At 41.5% G+C, this 20,502-nt stretch overlaps 1 protein-coding gene across 1 annotated transcript; it reads left to right on the top strand.

Moving 5' to 3' along the window:
• Positions 1 to 16,896: 16,896 nt before the first annotated feature.
• On the top strand, positions 16,897 to 18,810 carry LOC147434565 (uncharacterized). Its single transcript, XM_086491031.1, has one exon. It carries the CDS (start codon positions 17,394 to 17,396, stop codon positions 18,378 to 18,380), a length of 987 nt encoding a protein of 328 aa, XP_086347157.1. The 5' UTR covers positions 16,897 to 17,393; the 3' UTR covers positions 18,381 to 18,810.
• The last annotated feature ends 1,692 nt before the right edge of the window (positions 18,811 to 20,502 follow it).

The following is a 20,502-nucleotide window of genomic DNA, read 5'->3' as shown; positions in this document are numbered from 1 at the left end:
CCATGCTTCTCCCTATGCGGGGCATAGAGGCATTCAAACTACTCTTTGAGGAGTAGAGACATACTTCTATTGGCCTATCATGAAAGTGGACATACAAGAGTATGTTTCAAAATGTGTAGTATGCCAAAAGACTAAGTATGATAGAGGGAAGCAACTTGGATTACTCAGTCATTGCCAATTTCTAATTCACCATGGGAGAGTATATCCATGGATTTTATCTTTGGATTAGCTAAGTCTATCCATGGGAATACGGGAATATGGACAATAGTCAACAGGTTTAGCAAGCAAGCACACTTTATTCCTATCAAAAAGACTATTAAGGTACACCAAATGGAAACTCTTTTTTTATCATATTTTCAAACACCATAGATTGCTGACATCCAGCGTGTCAGATAGAGATCCTAGAATGACTAGTAATTTCTAGAAAGGTCTCTTTGAAAATCTAGATACAATATTGAATTTCTCTTCAGCCTATCACCCACAAAGGGATGGCCAAAGTGAGATAGCCAATCTTATGATACCCGATCTACTAAAGACTTATGTTACAGAAGTAGATCAATGCTTACAATGGAAAAAACTTACCTCTTGTAGAGTATGCGTACAATAATACTGACCATACTTATACGGAAAAATTACATTTTGAAATTATTGAGGGAAGACCTAAAAGTCCCTACTACTTAAAGTACATGGGAAGATCTTCAATGCTGATGAGTCTAGCCATGACCTACAAGAATCTTTTCACAAGTTTAAGTAGAATGAATTCTTAGAATCATGTTTGTGATGACGACGTCTCTCAAACACCAAGTAGAATTTGTCACTCTACTTGGGAGAATGAAATGGACTAAAGAGAAGACATGCTTGTGGCAGTTATGTCTCCCAAGCACCAAATGGATTAGTCATTCATTTTGGAATGATGTCGAAGGGTAAAAAGGGATCCTCTACCCACTAAGAAACATTGACTAATGACTAAGGCTTTATCTCTTCTACCTCATAGGAGAGGACGACTATGATTTCAAGAGAGAGGTAATGTCATAAAATCTAATATCTAACCAACCCAAGTGATTTTCTCATATTAAACTGATCATTTAATGTGGGAGAATAAACGCGAACAAGGGTTAGAAAATAGACATGTGCTTACATATCTATCTCAACACAGGGCCAATGGTAAAGGGGTCCAAATGAGAGATGGTCTGTCAAAGAGAAAGGCTATCCAATGGAGCTTAAAGACCTTAGGGTTAGCTTCATTGAAGACCTCCAGTGGTTACTGTTAAAATTCCTTTGACCTTAGGTAAGCTAGGGCTGTACTTGAGGTTGGAAGTCGGACCAAGCCTGAGGTGCTTGTCGTTCTTGCTGACTAAGATGCTTGAGGTGCTTGTCGTGCTTGTGGACTAGGGACCTTGAGGTGCTTGTGGGAACACTACCCAAGCTTGAGGTGCTTTGTCATGCTTGCTAACTAAGGTGTTGTGTTCCAAAAGTCAACAAAATCCCTATAAAGGAGGGGGCGAGGCCTAAAGCTAGGGGGATGAGAGAGGATACACACACACACACACACACACACACACACACACACACACACAAACACAAAAGGTAAGCCCAAGCCTCAAGAGGCAGCAAGGACACATGTCAAGGCCCTACCCATGTTGCCCTCAAGATGTGCCTGAATCCTATTGGATAGGCTTAAAAGGAGTACAATGAGCATTTAGATTAATTAAATAATTATCTAAGGAATTATCAAGTCTCTCTTCCTCAAAGGGAAAAGAAGGACACTTGTCCAAAACCTGCCCTTGTTGCTTGATATGCCTCTTGCATGTGATTGGCTAGGCCTAGAGGGGTCCCCCAATGAGCTTCAAGCATGAGCTACAAGGGGGGGTCAACCAAAGCAAGCAAGGGGTGTGCTTGAGGGGTATACTCCCTCACACTCTCTCATTTGCTCTCATTCTTCACTTGGTGAAGTGCAAGAACTCCATCTCCTTCTCCAAGCTTGTTGAGAAGTTGAGAGCCTACACCAACACTTTTGGATATGGAATGAAAATCCAACCAAGAGCCATGCTTCAATGCTTACGCTTTCCATCTTCATTTCTATGCTATTATGTGTGCTAGCAAAAAGAGTGATGGTAAGTGAGGAACTATTTATTTCTCCTATGAATAGTTCTTCTTCCTCTTCCCTACCCTCATTCCCTGCTAGCTCTCTCCACCTTTGAACGTGTTTGAGGCCTTGGGGCTCAGGCTTGGGATAGTTAATGCTTTTTACAAAGTCTATGTTATGCTCATGATGCATGAATCTTTCCATCTTCATTGCATAACATCAGCAAGCTTGGTTGACATGCATGTATGCCAGATGTGGTGCACTTCATAAATCACTCTTTGCATGTGCACACACACACACACACACACACACACACACACACACACACACACACACACACACACGTTCAGATGATTCTCTCTATGTAGCACTGGTCTTGCTTTCACAGGGCAAAGCAATATTCACTACATAAGCAAACATAGAAAGGAAGAGATGAGTCTTTCTTTTGTGAGCTCACTTAAAGACTGTGCTAAGAACAAGGATTTGTACCAAGGAAATGTTGGGGTATAGGCGCATGTGCCTTGCCCGATCGTCTAGGCTATGGACGCCAACCCACTGACACCTTACTCTTGTGTACATATACAAAGAATAAGGGGTAGCTCATACTAGAGTCTTGCTCCACCACACACTGTGCACCGTCTTGTGCTTCTCCCCTTCCTTGCATGCACCACATCATGCATGCACACACACACTCACAACTGGTATCAAATCTTTGGCAATGCACGTGCGACGGTTTCCCGACGAGACGAAAGCGATGGAGCTCGGCTACTATGGTGGCTTGAGCTCGGCTATGGCGGTGGATCCGGCACGACAGTGTTAGGTCTACGTGAGACATGTATATTCAGCTTGTATAGAGCTTGTGCAACAATCCATTTCTGGATTTTGCAAAGAAAAAGCAGGAACAAGAAGTATTGCAGCCCGTTTTTGCTAATTTTTTGGCTCTCGAAACAGTGTTTTTTTGCATATCTCCATCACACGGAGTCGGATGGATACGATCTTGGAGTCTAGGTTTGGGTTTTGACACATTCCAAACACGATAATATGTCCATTTTCTGAAATTATGATCTAAAATATAGTAGGTGCAACAACAGCAAGTTTATACTGCGTTTTTGGGCCGAACACGGATTTTTTTGGCATATCTCTCACACCCGTGCTCGGATATATGTGACCCAAGAGTCTACTCTGGGTTTTGGCATGATTCGAACGCGCTGGTCATATTAGAATTTTAAAATTCTAAGTGCTGATTTCTTTGCAGCAGCCTGTCAACAATCTCGATATTCGAGGTTTTGCAGTTTGATTCCTACATTGTAGAGAGTGATGCAGTTTGCATCTTTGGCTATGTATGGCACACTGTGATGCTATTTGAGAGAGAATTCACCTTGTTTTTGTGCATGAAAGTGATGCTTTGAGATATGACTTTCAAACCGTTACACATTCGGATGCGATTTTATGCGCATTATATGACTGTGTGGGGCATTCCAAAAAGCTTTTTTAACACATTTTTGTACAGTTTCATGCTATGTATGCATTTTGTGGATACCGCTTGAGCTAGGTATAGCTTGCAAGTAGCAGGTTTATAGGTTTATAGCATTTTTGGACAGTTACATGTCCATAGAGGCACTTGTTCAGGAGTGAGTCAGTTTGCCAGGCTTTTGACAGTACATGTAGACTATTTGTGGATCTGCTTATTGAGACACTGAGTGTCTGTTTTTCATGTGATTTGGTGAGATTTTATGAGTTTTTACTCAGTTTACAAGGGAAACTCTGTCAGATTTTTTCCACATTCTTGTCATGGTTTATGTGTATCCGGGGTCTGCTCTTTGATGGTTTTAGTGGTCGAGCATGACTCCCACTTTGATAGGTTTTGTCAGTTTGGACACAGTTTAGTGTTCTTGTACCCACTCTCACAGGAGTGAGGATTACGTATGCTTGTGTGGCAACAGACTTTGCCAGTCACAAGTTTCATAGGTTTTTTGCAGACTGTTGCAGGAAGTTTCTCTTGTGGGATGCGTTTTGAGCTAGTTTGATCTCTACTTCATATATGGTTATGCGCTTTACGCTCAGTTGAGCAGTTTGTCCTAGTTTATGCTTGCAGATAGCAGATTGTGGAGCTGTTTTATGCATATGATGCGAGCATCAAATTTAATGCGATTGGTCATGGTTTTCATGATTGTGTAGTGGTCAAGTGATCTCCCACTTTATTTCCATTTTGGCATTCACTTATGGTAGTAGACATGCATGACAATGAGAGACAACGGCCTCGTTTTTTCCAATACATACCATGTTGGCATTGTGGTCACATAGGACACATTAAGCGCCACTGTTTTAGACGTATGAGACAACAACGTAGCTGTATGTGTGATGCAGATACGTCTTTGACACATGTTAGAGAGGCAAATACAGTGGCATTCTATGTCAGTGATGGTGATGACATGCTTGCCTCGTGTGTACCTCTTACAGATATGTCTATGGATAGCACACTTCTCCACAGTGGGTACTAGATAGTGATGTTGCTTTCCACATCACACCATGTCGTGAGTGGTTCAACACATTTTTTAGTGGGAGACTTGGTTGCGTGCGACTTGCTGATGGTTCAACATGCGACATAGAGGGTGTAGGAGATGTTTGTTTTTCATTGCCCAGTGGTGCGTCATACACGCTACGAGATGTGCACTATGTTCCTTAGCTGAGATAGAGCTTGATCTCAGTGAGACAGTTAGCAAATTTTGGTTGTCAGACACTTCTTAGAGAGTATTTTTTCCATATGCATTACGGATCATTAGTGATCGCCAAGGGAGCCGCAGTGGCCTAGTATATCCTATGCATGTGTCTGAGGTTTGAGATGGCATATTCTCAGTTTTGTTGTTGGCATGCATTGAGCGAGAGACGAGACGTGTCTGCTTCGCAAGTGAGCTCTACCATGCTCACCAAATAGAGCATTTAGCTGTGTGGGACATGCAAGTGGATTCTGTAGAGACAGAGATAGAGCAGCAGTGCTCTAGCGAGACACAATAGATGTTGTTAAAGTCCGTGCAAGTAGAGCTAGAGTAGATTTTCTCCTTAGAGACACAGGCAGAGATGACAGATATGGAGTTCTTTTGATATGCTCATGCTAGAGGCTAATGAGGGGACATCAAGACACACATATTGAGTCCCTATGGATGAGGGGAAGTTGGTCCTTCAGGAGTCAGAGTCGACACATCCATTTGTGACAACTAGTCTTGATGATGTAGAGTATGCACATAGCGCACGGGAGGCAAGTACAACCAGGTTTGCACAGATTTTGTCACCATTCGGGTGCCTCATGTATGACCTATTTAGCATCGAGGCTAGACCTAGCAGCTGTAGTGGGAGAATTTGTAGCAAGGATTGTCAGTCGTACGGTGACAAACACTAGCATGATGCATAGTGAAATTTTGTAGACCATACAGAGTAGTCAGCGAGATTTACATGAAGGATTTAGCATGGGTACGCACGCTGGCCTACCACCAAAGCCGATATGGCTGCATGTAGATCCACTGAGCGAGCCAGTGGGCATAGGTTGAGACAGTCACTTACCTATTTTTGTGTACATACTAGTAGTTTAGCTAGTAGGACCCACTTATTACCACATTCACCTTTAAGTGGAAGATTTTTGGGGTAAAGGTGTATGTGCGTTGTCCGGTCGCCCACCCACTGACACCTTATTCTTGTGTACGTATACAAATAATAAGGGGTAGCTCATACTAGAGTCTTGCTCCACCCACACACTATGTACTCTCTCCTTCTCTCCTTCCCACATGCACACCACACCGCACACGCAAGAATCCGTGTACACGCACTCTTCAAGAAGCAAGATACATGCTGCTATTTGCAATAGTGAGTTACTTGAAAATAACACATACTTAGCCAACATGTTAGTCAGTATGTATGTCAAGCGTGGTGTACTTGTTCAAGCGCAGCAAGTCCTTAATGACTTTGGGATATTTTCAACAGATGCAAAGGACCTTTCTCCAGACGCTATAACCTACCCATGCATCTTGAAGGCATGTAGCTCTATGCAAGATGCTGTTGAAAAGAGAAATCGTCCTTGGCACTACCTTGCGATATGTATGCCAAATGTGGTGCACTTCAAAAAGCACAAAAAGGCTAGAGGAGCTAACTTTTGGGAATGGTGTGCACTGATAGAGCAGGATGCACATAATAGAAGAAGGGCTAGAAAGCTATAGGCTGATGACAAAAAATGCAAGGTGAGGACCTCTGTTTAGATGCAATCACCTACGCATGCATCTTGAAAGGTACATCACTGCTCCTTGTTTAATTCATACCATTTTCACAACGAATCAATCATGGCATACTGGTTAAAACATACAAATGGTCGAATGATGGACTTGACAAAGTGGCTCCTACTACGAAATGCCCCAAACACAATAAGAAAATTGAACTTTAGTTTAATTATCATTGCATTATAATCTATCTAATATCTATATTAAAAAGACAAAGGTCTTATATCCACATGGCCGGATCTAAGGCTATTCACTTCAACAACTTGCGAGGCTGTGAGCTACGAGGAAATCGCGCTACGTCCTATGCCAGATCATCCTATTTGAGTTGCACGCAAACTTGCTCACATCCTCATCCTTGAGTTGCATCTCTCTCTCTCTCTCTCTCTCTCTCTCTCTCTCTCTCTCTCTCTCTCTCTCTCTCTCTCTCTCTCTCTCTCTCTCTCTCTCTCTCTCTCTCTCTCTCTCTCTCTCGTATTCCCATCATATTCCCTATATAAGGTGCCCAGATATTCACGCAAGCCTCTTCACATGCCTTCACTCCTTCGAGCCATGGCCTTATTGTGGCAGAGAAGCGGCTTGACACTGCAAGGCCCTGTTGTGGCAGAGAATCATCCAAGGCAAAGAGCTTGACAAAGTCTACACGGACAAAAGTTGGTCGTCTTGGGATAAGTGTTCCATGCGACATCATAAACCATTTTTGGAATATATTTTGCACTATCAAGATGTCATTCTCAAGCTGGAAGGGTTAGATACCTTTCAAGAAGTGTGTGGGTTTATCTGCAGTCTGACACCATAGCTTAAGAAGCATGTCAAGACTCAGAATCCCAAGACACTTGAAGGAGACCATAGTACAAGCTCATATCCACGATGATCTTGATGATAAAACACAACATAGTACTCACGTGCCTGACACTACACATGGTAATACACGTATACAGCATGGGCATACTAAAAGAAAGTTTATAGTAGCCAACTCAGAGGCGTCCAAGAAACCCAAGGGGTCTAGAGGGCCTCTCTCTATAGAAGAGTTTGAGAAGGAAAAAAAAGAAAAAATTATGTTTTCAATGTTTAGGAAGCGGCCATGAAAAAAGGATTGTCCCAAGAGAAAATACAATGCCCAAGGAAAAAAGAGAGGAATGCACATGGTGCAGATATTGCCTCTTGAGTCTTCCTCTCATTTCTCCAATCTGGAGGTATCACACACCGAGGTGGTGCATGAATGCTATATAACAGCTTCCTTGTGGCAGAAAACCTTCGGTCCACATGAGCTAGTGCATATACACGGGTCTATTCAAGGGCACAGGATGCACATCTCGGTAGATGATAGTGCCTCGCACAATTTCATTAACTACAGATTAGTGAAACGACTCAAGCTACCCCAGACTCCGAGTTCCCACCCTTTACACGGTAGTGATGATGAACGGTTGATGCCGAGGTGTGGGATACTCAAGTGAGAGTTGTATCTTTGGAAATTCAAGGGTATAACACGTCCTTGGATTTCCAGGTTACGAATATGGAGCGGGCAAATGTGGTACTTGGTTGAGAATGGTTGCACAACCTAGGACCATTACTTAAGCGTAGCTACAAGCACAACAGTCTAATGTTTGAATCCTATGGCGCACATGTGTTGTTGTTAGGAGAGAAGGATGTGCCTTTCTCACCACTCATATGTATCGCAGAGCTTATGAATCTTACTTTTGATAATGAAATATAAGAAGTTTTCTTATTACTCTTTGTGTCATTTTCTTTTGAATGTTGATACTATTTCCATTGAAAATTCCTCAATGTTGCATGCTTCTCTCTCTTCTCTCCCTAGAATGGCTATTACTCTCTCTCCTCAACAAGAAAATGTTGCTAATCAATTAGAAAATCTGTTCATGGAATATCAAGATGTATTTCCCGATGATTTCTCATCAAGATTACCACCAACACGATTTGTGCAACATGGCATAGACATGGTTGCAAGTAGTACACCGATTAGTAAACCACTCTACAGAATGAGCTATTTTGAGGCTACTAAGGTGGAACGTCATCTTGTTGACTATCTTAGTAGATGGTTTATTCAACCTAGTTCTTCACCATGGGCTTCTCATATCCTATTGGTGAAGAAAAAGGATGGTAGCATGTGCATGTGCATTGACTACCGTGGTTTGAATGCAATAATTATTAAGAACAAGTACCCATTACCACGAGTGTATGAGTTGTTCACAGGCTCATCCACGCTTGTATCTTTACTAAGATCCACTTGTGGTTGGGCTATCACCAAGTACGCATTCGACTTGCTAATATACCCAAAACTGTGTTCTGAATAAGGTTTGGACATTGCGAGTTTTTGATTATGCCCTTTGGGCTAACCAATGTGCCCGTAACTTTCATGACACTCATGGATAGTGTCTTGAGACCGATTTGGACAGGTTTGTTATCGTCTTTCTCAATGAGATTCTCGTGTACAGTGCCTCTAAAGAAGAGTAGTATCAACATCTAAAGCAGGTGTTTGAATTGCTAAGAGAACAAGTAATATGCAAGGATTTAATATTTACGTAATTATCAAAAACAATTTGTGATAATAACAAGGTCTTATTAACATATTTACATAGTCACACTTAACATGATCACAAACAAGCCGGGTGAGGAAACCTGAAAACCCACAAAAAGCCTGTCGGGCGATTCAATTTTCCTTGCGGGCCTGTCGAGTATTTATGTTTTCCCTATCGGGAAAACCCAGTTTCTGATAATTACCTAATAAGTAGACATCCTTTTTATAAGGATAGAAGTCATGGCTCCCAAAAGGACCTGGAAAAATCAACAAGCTAACGAAGATGATAGTATCCCAAAGAGGGCCAAGCATCCTATGATCACGAGGTCGGACCCAACAGTAGGCCTATGGACAAGAGCGTTTCGGTCCTAGAGCTTCAGTAGATACCTGATCAGCAGATACCCAACCAGTCCTAGGTGGGTCTTCATTATAATTGAAGTTTTAAGTGATTCAAATTCTTTTAAGTAATTGCATACGTTAAAGAGTGGGTAAGGATTTAGGAAAAGATAAAATTGATCGAAAATTGATGGGCATCTTCCGAGAAATCAACGTACACTTATATGTAAATCAAGAAAGAATTGTTGTGATCTAGGAAGAAAATGATTAGTCGTCCTTAAGACAGCTTGTCTTGGATTCTTTGAAATTATTTCACTTTGGGTGATGAGTAATGATGGCTTTTCTATCATGGATGAGTTGGTTACCCCCATTTATGAGGATTTTTTACCACGTACATGTGTATGTTTGTCTATACTTCTTAGGATATTGTTTTTATCATAGGGGAACCATCCAATTATATAGGCAACTCGTTTTGACCTATGGGCGCCCCAAACTTTGGGTGATGTTTTTCCACCCCGGACTATGAATAAGGAAGAGTGCCATTTTTCAAGTTGAGTACGGGTCAAGTTTTTCAAGGAATATTATAAGTGACTGTATCTTGTTTCAAGTCTAAAGATGATTGTTTGCTAAAGAATGTTTTCTAATAATGATTTTTAAAACATGTCTTCATGAATCACTCTGCTGGAAAGATAAAATGAACTATTATTTTAAATCTTGAAAGAAGGTGGTAGTACTAAAATAACAAAAATCATGTGTGAGTGCAGGGTGGTAAGTAGGGATCGACTAAGGTTGTCAATCATGGATGAGTGGACCTAATTAGTCAGGTAACTACATGTTTCCGCACACTAAAAACGTTAGAAGACTTCTTCATTTGGAAGAGGAGTCCACCAACGGTTGTGCCCTCACTCACGTAGAGGGAAAAAAGCGTTGGTTGAAGGTACCTTAGACCATTTGCAGAAGTGATAGGGTCCAAAAAGTTTTTGAACTTCTAAGTTTTTGTCCCATTTCCGCTTGCGAGACATGACTAGGTCTTTTTCTAGGGCTATAGTCCCAAGCCATTGCCAATGGTAAAGGTCTATTCCCTGGATTTTTCTTGCTTAGAGACTCTGACTTTTATTAGGCCTGGAAGGACTCTATCTTGACCTTGTTGTCAACGGGGTGGGGACCTCTCAAAGAACAATTGTCATTAAATTGTCACCCATGCATTTGATAGTCCTTGTAATCATTACGAGGTTGATTTCCAAAAAGATTTGGTTTTAATGCTCTGCTAGTGACCGTTATGTATTTTTACCGGTCCCTTTTTAGACGACTTCTCTAAGTTTGATGCTTGATGATCTCCCAATCAACACCATTCTGAAGATTCATGTTGCTTTTACTCAAATCATATCCCATAAACAATAAATTCATAACTTTCTTTTTTGAATCTAATGTATCTGATACTTCTCCTGATACTTTAGTGGCTTGTGATGGAGGTCCTTCTAGTGACCGTTATGTATTTTTACCGGTCCCTTTTAGACGACTTCTCTAAGTTTGATGCTTGATGATCTCCCAATCAACACCATTCTGAAGATTCATGTTTCTTTTACTCAAATCATATCCCATAAACAATAAATTCATAACTTTCTTTTTTGAATCTAATGTATCTAATACTTCTCTTGATACTTTAGTGGCTCGTGATGGAGGTCCTTCCTGTGTTGATAATAAAATTTTATACATGCTCCATTGTCTACATTAGTCCATGTGAATTCTTGAATCTCATCATTTCATTGGAGAACACTCAATCGACGTGATAAGGTCTTAACCATGCTATTATTAGATTGGGTTCTTAAATTGATATAAAACAAACGAGATTCTTTCTAGAACTCTCTCACCTTTAACTTGGTACCATGTCAATATTTTCTTCTTTGTTACACTACCTCTTATTCTAGCAACTCTCTTTGCATGATTTCATCTAACTGGAATAATTCATCCAATCTCTTCTTTAGATTTGAAATATAATCCATATCATGTTTTACCGTAAGTCTGAGACGAATAGCATATTGTGTTGGTATAACGGCCTATATTTCATACATCGTCCTAAACAATTTCATGCCATTGGTAATTTTGTATATTTTTTAGTATGTCCATAATGATACCCAAAGCTTTTCATCCCAGTTATAAGGTTCTTTCTGTACAATCTTAGTTAAAATGGTCTTGATGGTCTTGTTGCTACTCTCAGACTCTCCATTGCATCTGGAATAATAAGGTGTTGACTTTCAATGCTCGATGGAAAATATTTCAATCAGATTTGAATAGTATCATTTATGAAATGAGTTCCTTGATCTGAAATGATCTCTAGAGGATAGATATACTGACATATTATATGAACCAAGTTGTGGATGTCGGACTGTATTGTTAGATAGCTTCTTTGCTTCCACTCATTTACTAAGATAGCATGTGGCCATGAATACATATTTATTCTTCTTGGTGTGATTTTCTTGAAAGGCCCCATAAAATTCAAACCCCACTTTATGAATATTCCCAAGGGTTGAAAAGTGGTTAGAGGTGTCTACATTTGGTTTGAGGTATCATATCTATAGAGATTAATGGGAATCAGTTCAAATGTGTAACCTTGAAATGAAATTTTTGATGCTGAATATTGCAATATGATTATTAATGTATTTAAACAATTTTGAAGGGTTATAGCATATATTAAGAAGAGTATTTGGAGTGTTTTGAATATTATAAAGGCATTGGTGAAGTCAAAGAAGTTTGTTGTGTTAAGAAAGAAAACCCGCTTGATGAGCTTGTTGATGGAAACCAAGCATGAACATGGTTACTCGTGTGTGTTGATTGCAGGCGTAGCCTCTTGTGCAAAAAGGCACTATGCACATAGGATGAGATGAAATGTCTTTAGTCATCACATGGTTACTCAAATTTGGACCATGAATGCCCCAATCCTCTAGCACCTCAGGGAAAGAAGAGTTGTTATTGATGTGTCACACATCCATTTGAATAGTCCTTGTAATCATTATAAGGTTGATTTCAAAAAAGATTTGGTTTTCAATGCTCTATCAACTTGACCGTTATGTATTTCAGACTCTAGTACTCTGGTGATTCAGACACCGATCCCTTTTTGAGATGACTTCTCCCAGTCTAATGCTTGATGATTTTTCCAATCAACACCATTGTGAAGATTCATGTTGCTTTTACTCAAATCAAATCCCATAAAGAATAAATTTGTAGCTTTCGTTTATGAATCTAATGTACCGGATACTTTAGTGGCTTCTGTTGGAGGTTCTTCTAGTGTTGAATAATAAAATTTTATATTTTCCCCATTGTATACATTATTCCATATAAATTCTTCAATTGCGAGAATCGACGCTGCCACCCGAAGGCTGCCTTTGGTCGCTATTGCAAGCCACCATTGTGCCAAAACCATTGTCCATCGCCGCTTGTGTACACCCACAACAGTGCCTACTCAAGGCCACCATAGCCCCACGAGCTCTCAAGGAGCTCACTCCTCACTTGATACCCATATGGGCTACTTCACCCCAGTCCTTATACACTCTCCCTTTCTCTTGCATCCTTGCATATGGGATGAACTACCGCCATGTGGCACTTTGTGGTTCATTGCACTCCAAAGCTTCTCAAAACCCACCACAAATACTAAAAAAAACACCTCATCCCTACCAATTATTAGTGCCCTACAGTTTATTGCCCAAGGATTGGTGGATGACCAAGGATTGGTGGATGACGAAGCAACTCCTATTGAGCCCCCATTGACGACTTCAATCCTTGCAAATCTTACTTCATGCCAACCTTCTTGGACCCGTCAATTGAGGCCGCAAAGACTAGAAAAATCCAACTGGCACCATCCGGATGGCAATTATCGCCACCTTCAAGCTTTAATATCTTACCGATCCGGACTCCGATTGTTATACCGTCAGCTCTTGTGGCCTTCATATACTGCATACTTCTCATACAAACCTTGGCGAGGCTGATAAGACCCCATATGGCACACCAATTGAGGTGACCAACTTGGCATAGACCTCGCCCCCAATGAACTTCAACTGACCATATCTTAGTTGTTTGAACTCCGATTGCCATTCTACTAGCCTTCTTTAGGATTCCCAGTCCGCATGAGTAGTCCAGGCCCTTGGCCTAGGTCTTTGACCCGTTGTGTTTCCCTTGGCCTTACATTACTCCCCCCTTGGAGAAGTGTTTTCGTCCTCGAAAACAGAAGTGGTGATATCTTTAGAATAAGACTAATGTTGTTTGTAGTGGCAACCTTCATGGATCCTGTTGACCATTTGATCGAAGCAGGTTCGGCAGGAGGTCCAATGAAATTAAGAAGAGCATCTAGATTTTCCACATTGTTGTCATGTTGCCACCATCTTGTGTAACCAGTCCATAACCAACATAGCATGTAGACTCCATTTAGAACTCACTTGAACATACTAAACAAATTATCACAAGTAAGATGTACCAAAAAGAGTACCTCTTTTTGCTTTCCATGAAAGTAATTGGCTGACGTAACTCATCAATAAGATGTAAGTCCTTGACTTGTTATCAATCGTCATTAGTAAACAACCCCACTGTAATTGATGATTGAGGTTGAGAGCATGATATAAACATGAAGAGACTAAACTACGCCTCACAACATGCTTTGCCTCATGTTAAGCAAACTGTAACTAGAGAAATAAACTTTCCAATTGGATTGCTTAGTGCTAATGTACGCGCTTAGTATTCCTTTAGCATAAGATTAGCACTTAGCCCACCACTAAGGGAATCCCCATGACTAAAAACAAGAGAGAGGCACCTCCAGGAAATGCATGCAACCATCAACTTGAGGATATGACAAAGGATCGGGTCCCCACCATGCGACAACCAACAACTGAGAGAAATAAGCCTCACCTAAACTTGGGAATTTAGTAGATGTGGCGTCATCTGCTATTGTTGATCAAATGACAAAAAGTTTGCACGTCCAAAACCAACCCTCTCCTTATGGCCTTCTCCAAGCGAAAAATGGGGAAAGCTTCAAGAAGGTTTTTAAAGAGAAGCTCTTTGTTTTATGTGAATATTTTAATTGAACAGAGGGAGAGGGACCAGGGCTAGAAAAATCCATTTTTCCTAACCGAAGAAAATAAGGGTAAACTTGAAATTCTCCCGGTTTTTAGGTGAAGCTTTTGCCGATAATTACACTAAAACTTGTGAAAATTTCCCGGTTTTCTTCAAGGCAAGCCAAAATCTAACCAAGATTTTAGAATTTCAGCCGGTTAAAATACATTGGACCCCTGTTTTTTTCTAACACTGAGAGGGACTCAGGGGAGGCCAACGGCAGTGCCCAAAAAGCACTTGATAGTCAAGCATTACCATAGACATAGATGCACAGTGAGGTTTTTGAACCCAGAGCCCCAAAAAACTCACACCCACCAAAAGAACGTTTGGAGTTTCAATTTGTTTAATTTAGGAAAAAGGTAGAGGACGTTTTGGGCCAGTGTTACAATCTTAGGAAAAGAGAAAGAAAGGATGTGTCAAGTACCTACATGGAGCGAAACAAAAGGAAAGGTGTTTGGTTTCAGATTTGTGATGGACAAGACCTTCAAACCTCAAAAGACTAGGAATAAATGTTTCAAAATAAGGTAAGGTAGGGATGCACATGGGGGGTGGTGGTGTGCATTGTGACGCCTTGTGAATGAGCAAGCCACGTTCTCATGTGCAAAAGGACCCCTTCTTTACCATACATTTTGCATCAATCTGAAAGGAGGGCCAACAAGGCCCAAGCCATGCCCCCACTTTAGTTAAAACCCTAACCATGGTTAGGTTTTGGGAGACCCATGTACCCCTTTCACTTTGCAAGCTTTGTGTATGATAAAGATAGCTTTTTGTACTACAAACCTTTATACTATCTTCAATTCAATATTTGCTGGAGAGTAATAGGTTAACTTCAAAGAAAAACTGACATGGAATTGGCAATCTACACTTTCCAAACCCAATTTGGTGTAGGTAGAGAAAGGTTCTCACAGTTGTGATGCTTAAAAGTGTAGGTTTGTGTGTGTGTGTGTGTGTGTGTGTGTGTTTTTTTTGGGGGGGGGGGACTTCCAGGCTGGATTTAGCACAACTTTTGCACCAGCATCCAACTAGAAACCGTTTGGTAGAGTGACCCATCATGTTTAGAGAACTCAAGAATGATTGGATCCCTCTTAGCTTTGCTAAGGCAATGGTCACGCGAGGCTTAGTTATCAGTTATTTGAAAAGATAACTAAACCTCATTCTTGGTCACACACAAAAAGAAGCATTAAATGACTTACTAAGCTTACCCTTTGTAACTATGCCGAATTTGGCATAGTTGTGAAGTTGAAGGCATAGTTGGGAGGATAAATGAATAACTAAGCATCACGTGACAATGCAAAAGGCTTAGTTTTTCATTAAATGCTTTGTCTGTGCATAGTTGGCATAGTTATCAATAACTGATAACTAAGCCTCGCGTGACCATGCCCTAATGTAAACATCTCTCTCTCTCTCACAACCCCACCCCCCCCCCCAATTCAAGAATCTCTTCCCATCCCACCCCACCCCACCACTGAAGCACTTTATACAACGTTCGATAAGATCCCTAGAATAAGCAACGGAACAGCTCTCAATTGGTTTTTTCCTTTTTTTTTTTTTGGGGAAAATTACCAAAATACCCCTCTAATTTGTGAAAATTCCCAAAATACCCTTCTATCTATTTCAGTAGGATTGTTCACGATTTCTTAATCTTTATTCTTTTTTGACAATGGAGATATGTTGTTTAGTGCTTAACATGTAATTTGTCACAAATTACCTCCCAAAAAAAGACAATTATGTCTAAAAATAATGAAACAATTCATCTCCAAAGCCTACATTAGCCAGGTCAAATTCTAGTTTTAGTATCTTGTATTGATAGACAATAAGTCTTCTTATGAAAAGCTAGATATTTTTTTTATCGTTGGATAAATTTACTGTCACAACAAGGGGTATTTTGGGAGTTTTGGAAATTTTGAAGGGTATTTTGGAAATTTCCACAAATTAGAGGGGTATTTTGGTAATTTTCCTTCTTTTTTTTTTTTGTGGGGGCAACAAGGCAGTGGTTGGCTGAGCGCATTATTTTGGGTTTGAAACTTTGAGGCTAGACAATACTGTGTGACCACATAGAGAGCGAGAGAGAGAGAGAGGGGGAGAGAGAACAGCCAGTCAACAAGCGCCACGTGCAAGCTCATCAATCAAAAAGCGCCACGTGCCACACTTCACTGGACGAGCTCCATGTGGGCACAATGCGCTCTGTCTGAGAGCAGAATCTAGAAAGTGAGGGGGCTTTTGTTCTCAACCGCAACAAGCCTCTCCTGGCTCCTGCGAGAAGAGACGCCCCAAAAAAAAGAGTGGTTTTCTGTTGCACGGGACCTGCCGGGCCCCCACCATCGCAGCAGCCTGCCTATCCATTCATCAGAGCCTTGTTTGTTCTCCTTTCACTCTCTTTCATCAATCTCACCCTCACCTCACCTGCCTCCTCTGTCCCCTGCTTCCTTCCTCTGCCTCCAGCTGTTTTGGTCTCCCCTCTTCCTCTTTCATTGGGCCGCCCTTTATGTGCAACAGAGACATCTCTCTCTCTCTCTCTCTCTCTCTCTCTCTCTCTCTCCACCCACCTTTGATACCCCCCTACCCCCCCCCCCCGCCCCCCCTTCGGTTTTCCCTCCACCTAATTGATGTTGCCTGCTTAAGCATCCCTGCTTGCCTTCAAATCAAGGCGTCCATTTCCTTTCCCCGATCCAGCCACCCTCATTATCAGCCAACTCTCCTGTCATGCTCATTGCAAATCAATTAGAATTAGTGAGTACCATTTAAGGTGCGATCCTTTGCTGCCAACATTCTGGGTCTTCCCCCCACTTCCACAGGCTCGCTCACCACTCCTGCTGTGCCGGCGCACGGTAATGCCTCCGCATGGAAGATGCAGTGCACAATTAGCGCCAGATAGCATGCTACATTGTGAAATTTCTCACGGCCTTCTCTACCTTCATTGGGCATTTGAGAGTGCGTTTTCTTCTTCGCACACACTCTCGCAAACTCAAGCTGTTTGCCTGCGATGCACTCGCAACACCTAGGCTGATTGCACTCCTATCATCCCCATTGCTCACACAACACGTGAGCTCTGCTGCTGCCTATTGCAAAGATGGTGTACAAAAGAGGCTCTGCTTCTATCATGCCCGATTCCTTCCCTTCTTGCTTTGGCGAACATGAAGCTCTTCAATTCCAGATGTCCGGCACAACGCAAAACTCAGTTATATGCCTTTACCAGACAACTGTGGCAGGACTCAGCCGCCCCGTGTCAGTGACTTGGTGTAAAACCTTCTTGGGTCAAGGCTTCAGCATCAGCATTGATGATACAAGTAATCAATGCATGTGCAGAATTGACATCAAGCCATGGCTCTTCTGGAGAAAGCAGGGCTCAAAAGCTGTCAGTGTGGAAGGAAAGAAGATGGAAGTCTTTTGGAACTTGTCATCTGCCAAGTATGTATATGGTCCGGAGCCGCAAGAGGGCTTTTACGTGGCAATGGTGTGCAACCGGGAGATAATTCTGTTCCTTGGGGATATGCAGAAAGAGGCTTTGAAGAAGCTAAAGCTGGATCCATCGCAGATGGCATCGACACTTCTCTCAAAGAAAGAGCATTTGTTTGGGAGGAAAACCTACAGCACCAAAGCACAGTTTGGTGAGAAGGGAATGACACATGATATAGCGATTGAGTGCCATACGGAAGACTCCAAGGAGCCGCAGCTATGTGTGAAAGTTGACAAGCAAGCTGTGGTTCAAGTCCAGCATTTGATGTGGAAGTTCAGGGGCAATCAGACCATTCTAGTGGACAACCTACAAATTGAGGTGTTTTGGGATGTGCATAACTGGCTTTTCAATTCAAGTCATCGGCACGCGGTCTTCATGTTTCAGACATGCGACTCTTCGAGCGACAAGCCTTGGTTGAAGGAGCTCGGATGCTCTTCTTCTCTTTTTCAGTGGAGCAGTTTCAAGGACAAAGAAACTAAGTGGTTCACTGAAAGCTCATGTGCGTCGGTGTTGCAGTGGCCGCACTCCCACAGCTTCAAGGAAACAAGTGGGAGAATTTCGAGCTTCTCATTGCTACTGTACGCATGGAGAAATGAGTAATGCTTGTCGTGTGAAAACCACATGATTCATATCGCAGCTGATGTCAAGAAAGCCGCATGCATGAGAGGGAGGCAATGAAGCATGGCCTTCACTCATAAACTGTCTGATGCCACAAAAAATTTCCTTGGTATCAGAACTATCAAAGGAATGGCATGATGAGGCTTCACATCCTAAAGGCATCCTTCGAAAAACTGGATTTGGATTGCCAATGTTGTTCGCTTATGATTGGTAGACTGCAGGTTGGATTTTATGGGCACAGTGATTGTGTATGTAACGTAGAACAGATGATGATTCATTAAGAGTAGCTTGGGGAATTTGGTGGTGGTTCTAATGGCTTTGGTTAGGACAATCTTTTTGGCCTTACAGAAGGCCTACATTGTATCTCTTTATATCATAAAACACAGTTTTGGCCCAGCACAAGGCGGCATAACATCAATCGTCATTGATGTCCAAATGCTTTTTGGGCAGGATTGGGAATATACAATTTGCATGGTGCTGTATTTTTTTGTTTTTAGGTGCAATTGAAATTTGTAAGGTGCCGCTGGGTATTGAATCAGACTTCTTTGCCCACCCTCAACCAGATGAAACCTTAGTTGCTTGTCTTACTTCAGTTAGTGCAAATAGTGCTTGGGCCAAGTATGTTAGTTGCTTGTCTTACTTCAGTTAGTGCAAATAGTGCTTGGGCCAAGTATGATTAGCACACGGTAGTTTACAAAATCCATTGAATCAATTGAAGGGACCAAGGCATGCCAAGGCTTTTACATGCATTTCCTCCTCATATTCTACAAGCTGCAGCATTGATATACATCTCAAAGTTGATAGTAAGGGTGTCTTATGCTTATTCCTATGTATCCCTAGCTCAAGCCAGTGTACGTTCAAATTCCCCTCTAAAGGGATGTGAAAGGTATAGTCTTATCCACAAGATACGTACTCACAGAATACTGCAACATTGCCACTACTGTCATCGAAGTCCAGTAGTGGGTGTAGAACTCCCATCCCCACACAAGAGCGCGAATCGATGGGAAAGTTTGCATATTGAGTTGCTATCATAACTCTATAGTTGCTGGGTAGCAAATGCACCATGGAAGATAGAAAGAATTAACACATTGTCTACTGCACACAACTCGTAGCTATGACAAAGAACAGCTTTGTCGATTATGTCAAATGCTCTACCCAGTATCTTGGCCAAACAATGCGTTGTACTTGGACTCGCCCATGGGCCACTTATTATAATGAAGCTCCATGTCAAACAAGCGAGCCCTTACAAGTCATAGTTTGAAACATGCACGTATGTCTGAGGTTGCAAGTGTACGGTATTCTTGCAGAATGTTCCACCCATACATTTTTGTCATTTGGAAAAGTCTAACAAACCTTACAAGTTGAATCTAGAGCTTTATGAGCAATGAAAGCTAGGATTAAATTTTCATGGTTAGCTCGTAGCTTATAAATTTAAGCATTGTTTGCACTTTTAATGGCTTCAAGGATAGCATATACTTACAAAATTGGCTACAATTTAGAGCCATGTATGTTTCAGACAACCCCTTTGAAACATAATTATAACATACTTCCATACTTGTATGCGTATGTTTCAAACTATGTAACCAGTTTTATGGCCACGTAGAAATTAGTTTTGTAGCCACGCAGAAAATAGCTTGCAACATCTAGTAAACACCTGAACATATGCACGTGCTCATACCCAACTAATTGATAATGTTGATCTACATGGTATTTGCAAGGATGCATAATTCTGCAATTCACCAGTGAGATGATAAGCGCATGACCAGTCTCACCAATTGACAACCGAGTTGACCACCAAGTCTGCCCATTCCCCTTCAAATGAGAGGCTGCTTCTGTAATGTTTCCTCCAGGAAAACCCATGTCGAACTATTGAACATAGGCCAAAGCTTTATTCATGTCTCGAAATCCAAAAACAGTATCAAACTTGCCACTTTGATTGTCATCCTTTAAGCTTTTAGGCTCGAAGTCATCATACAGAGTCAGATGCCATACATGGTTCCGTTTCCTTCCAAAAGATATACCAATATCTCGCAAGTTCCCCCACTCCTGTGGATGATGTGAGGATACTCATGCAGTACTTTGCTCCCTTTGATTGTTGCGCATT

The sequence above is a fragment of the Adiantum capillus-veneris genome, chromosome 19 (assembly GCF_014529385.1).
Source record: "Adiantum capillus-veneris isolate H3 chromosome 19, ASM1452938v2, whole genome shotgun sequence".
Lineage (NCBI taxonomy): Eukaryota > Viridiplantae > Streptophyta > Polypodiopsida > Polypodiales > Pteridaceae > Adiantum > Adiantum capillus-veneris.
Note: the sequence above shows the minus strand (reverse complement) of the source record. Positions and strands in the feature narration are given on the sequence as shown.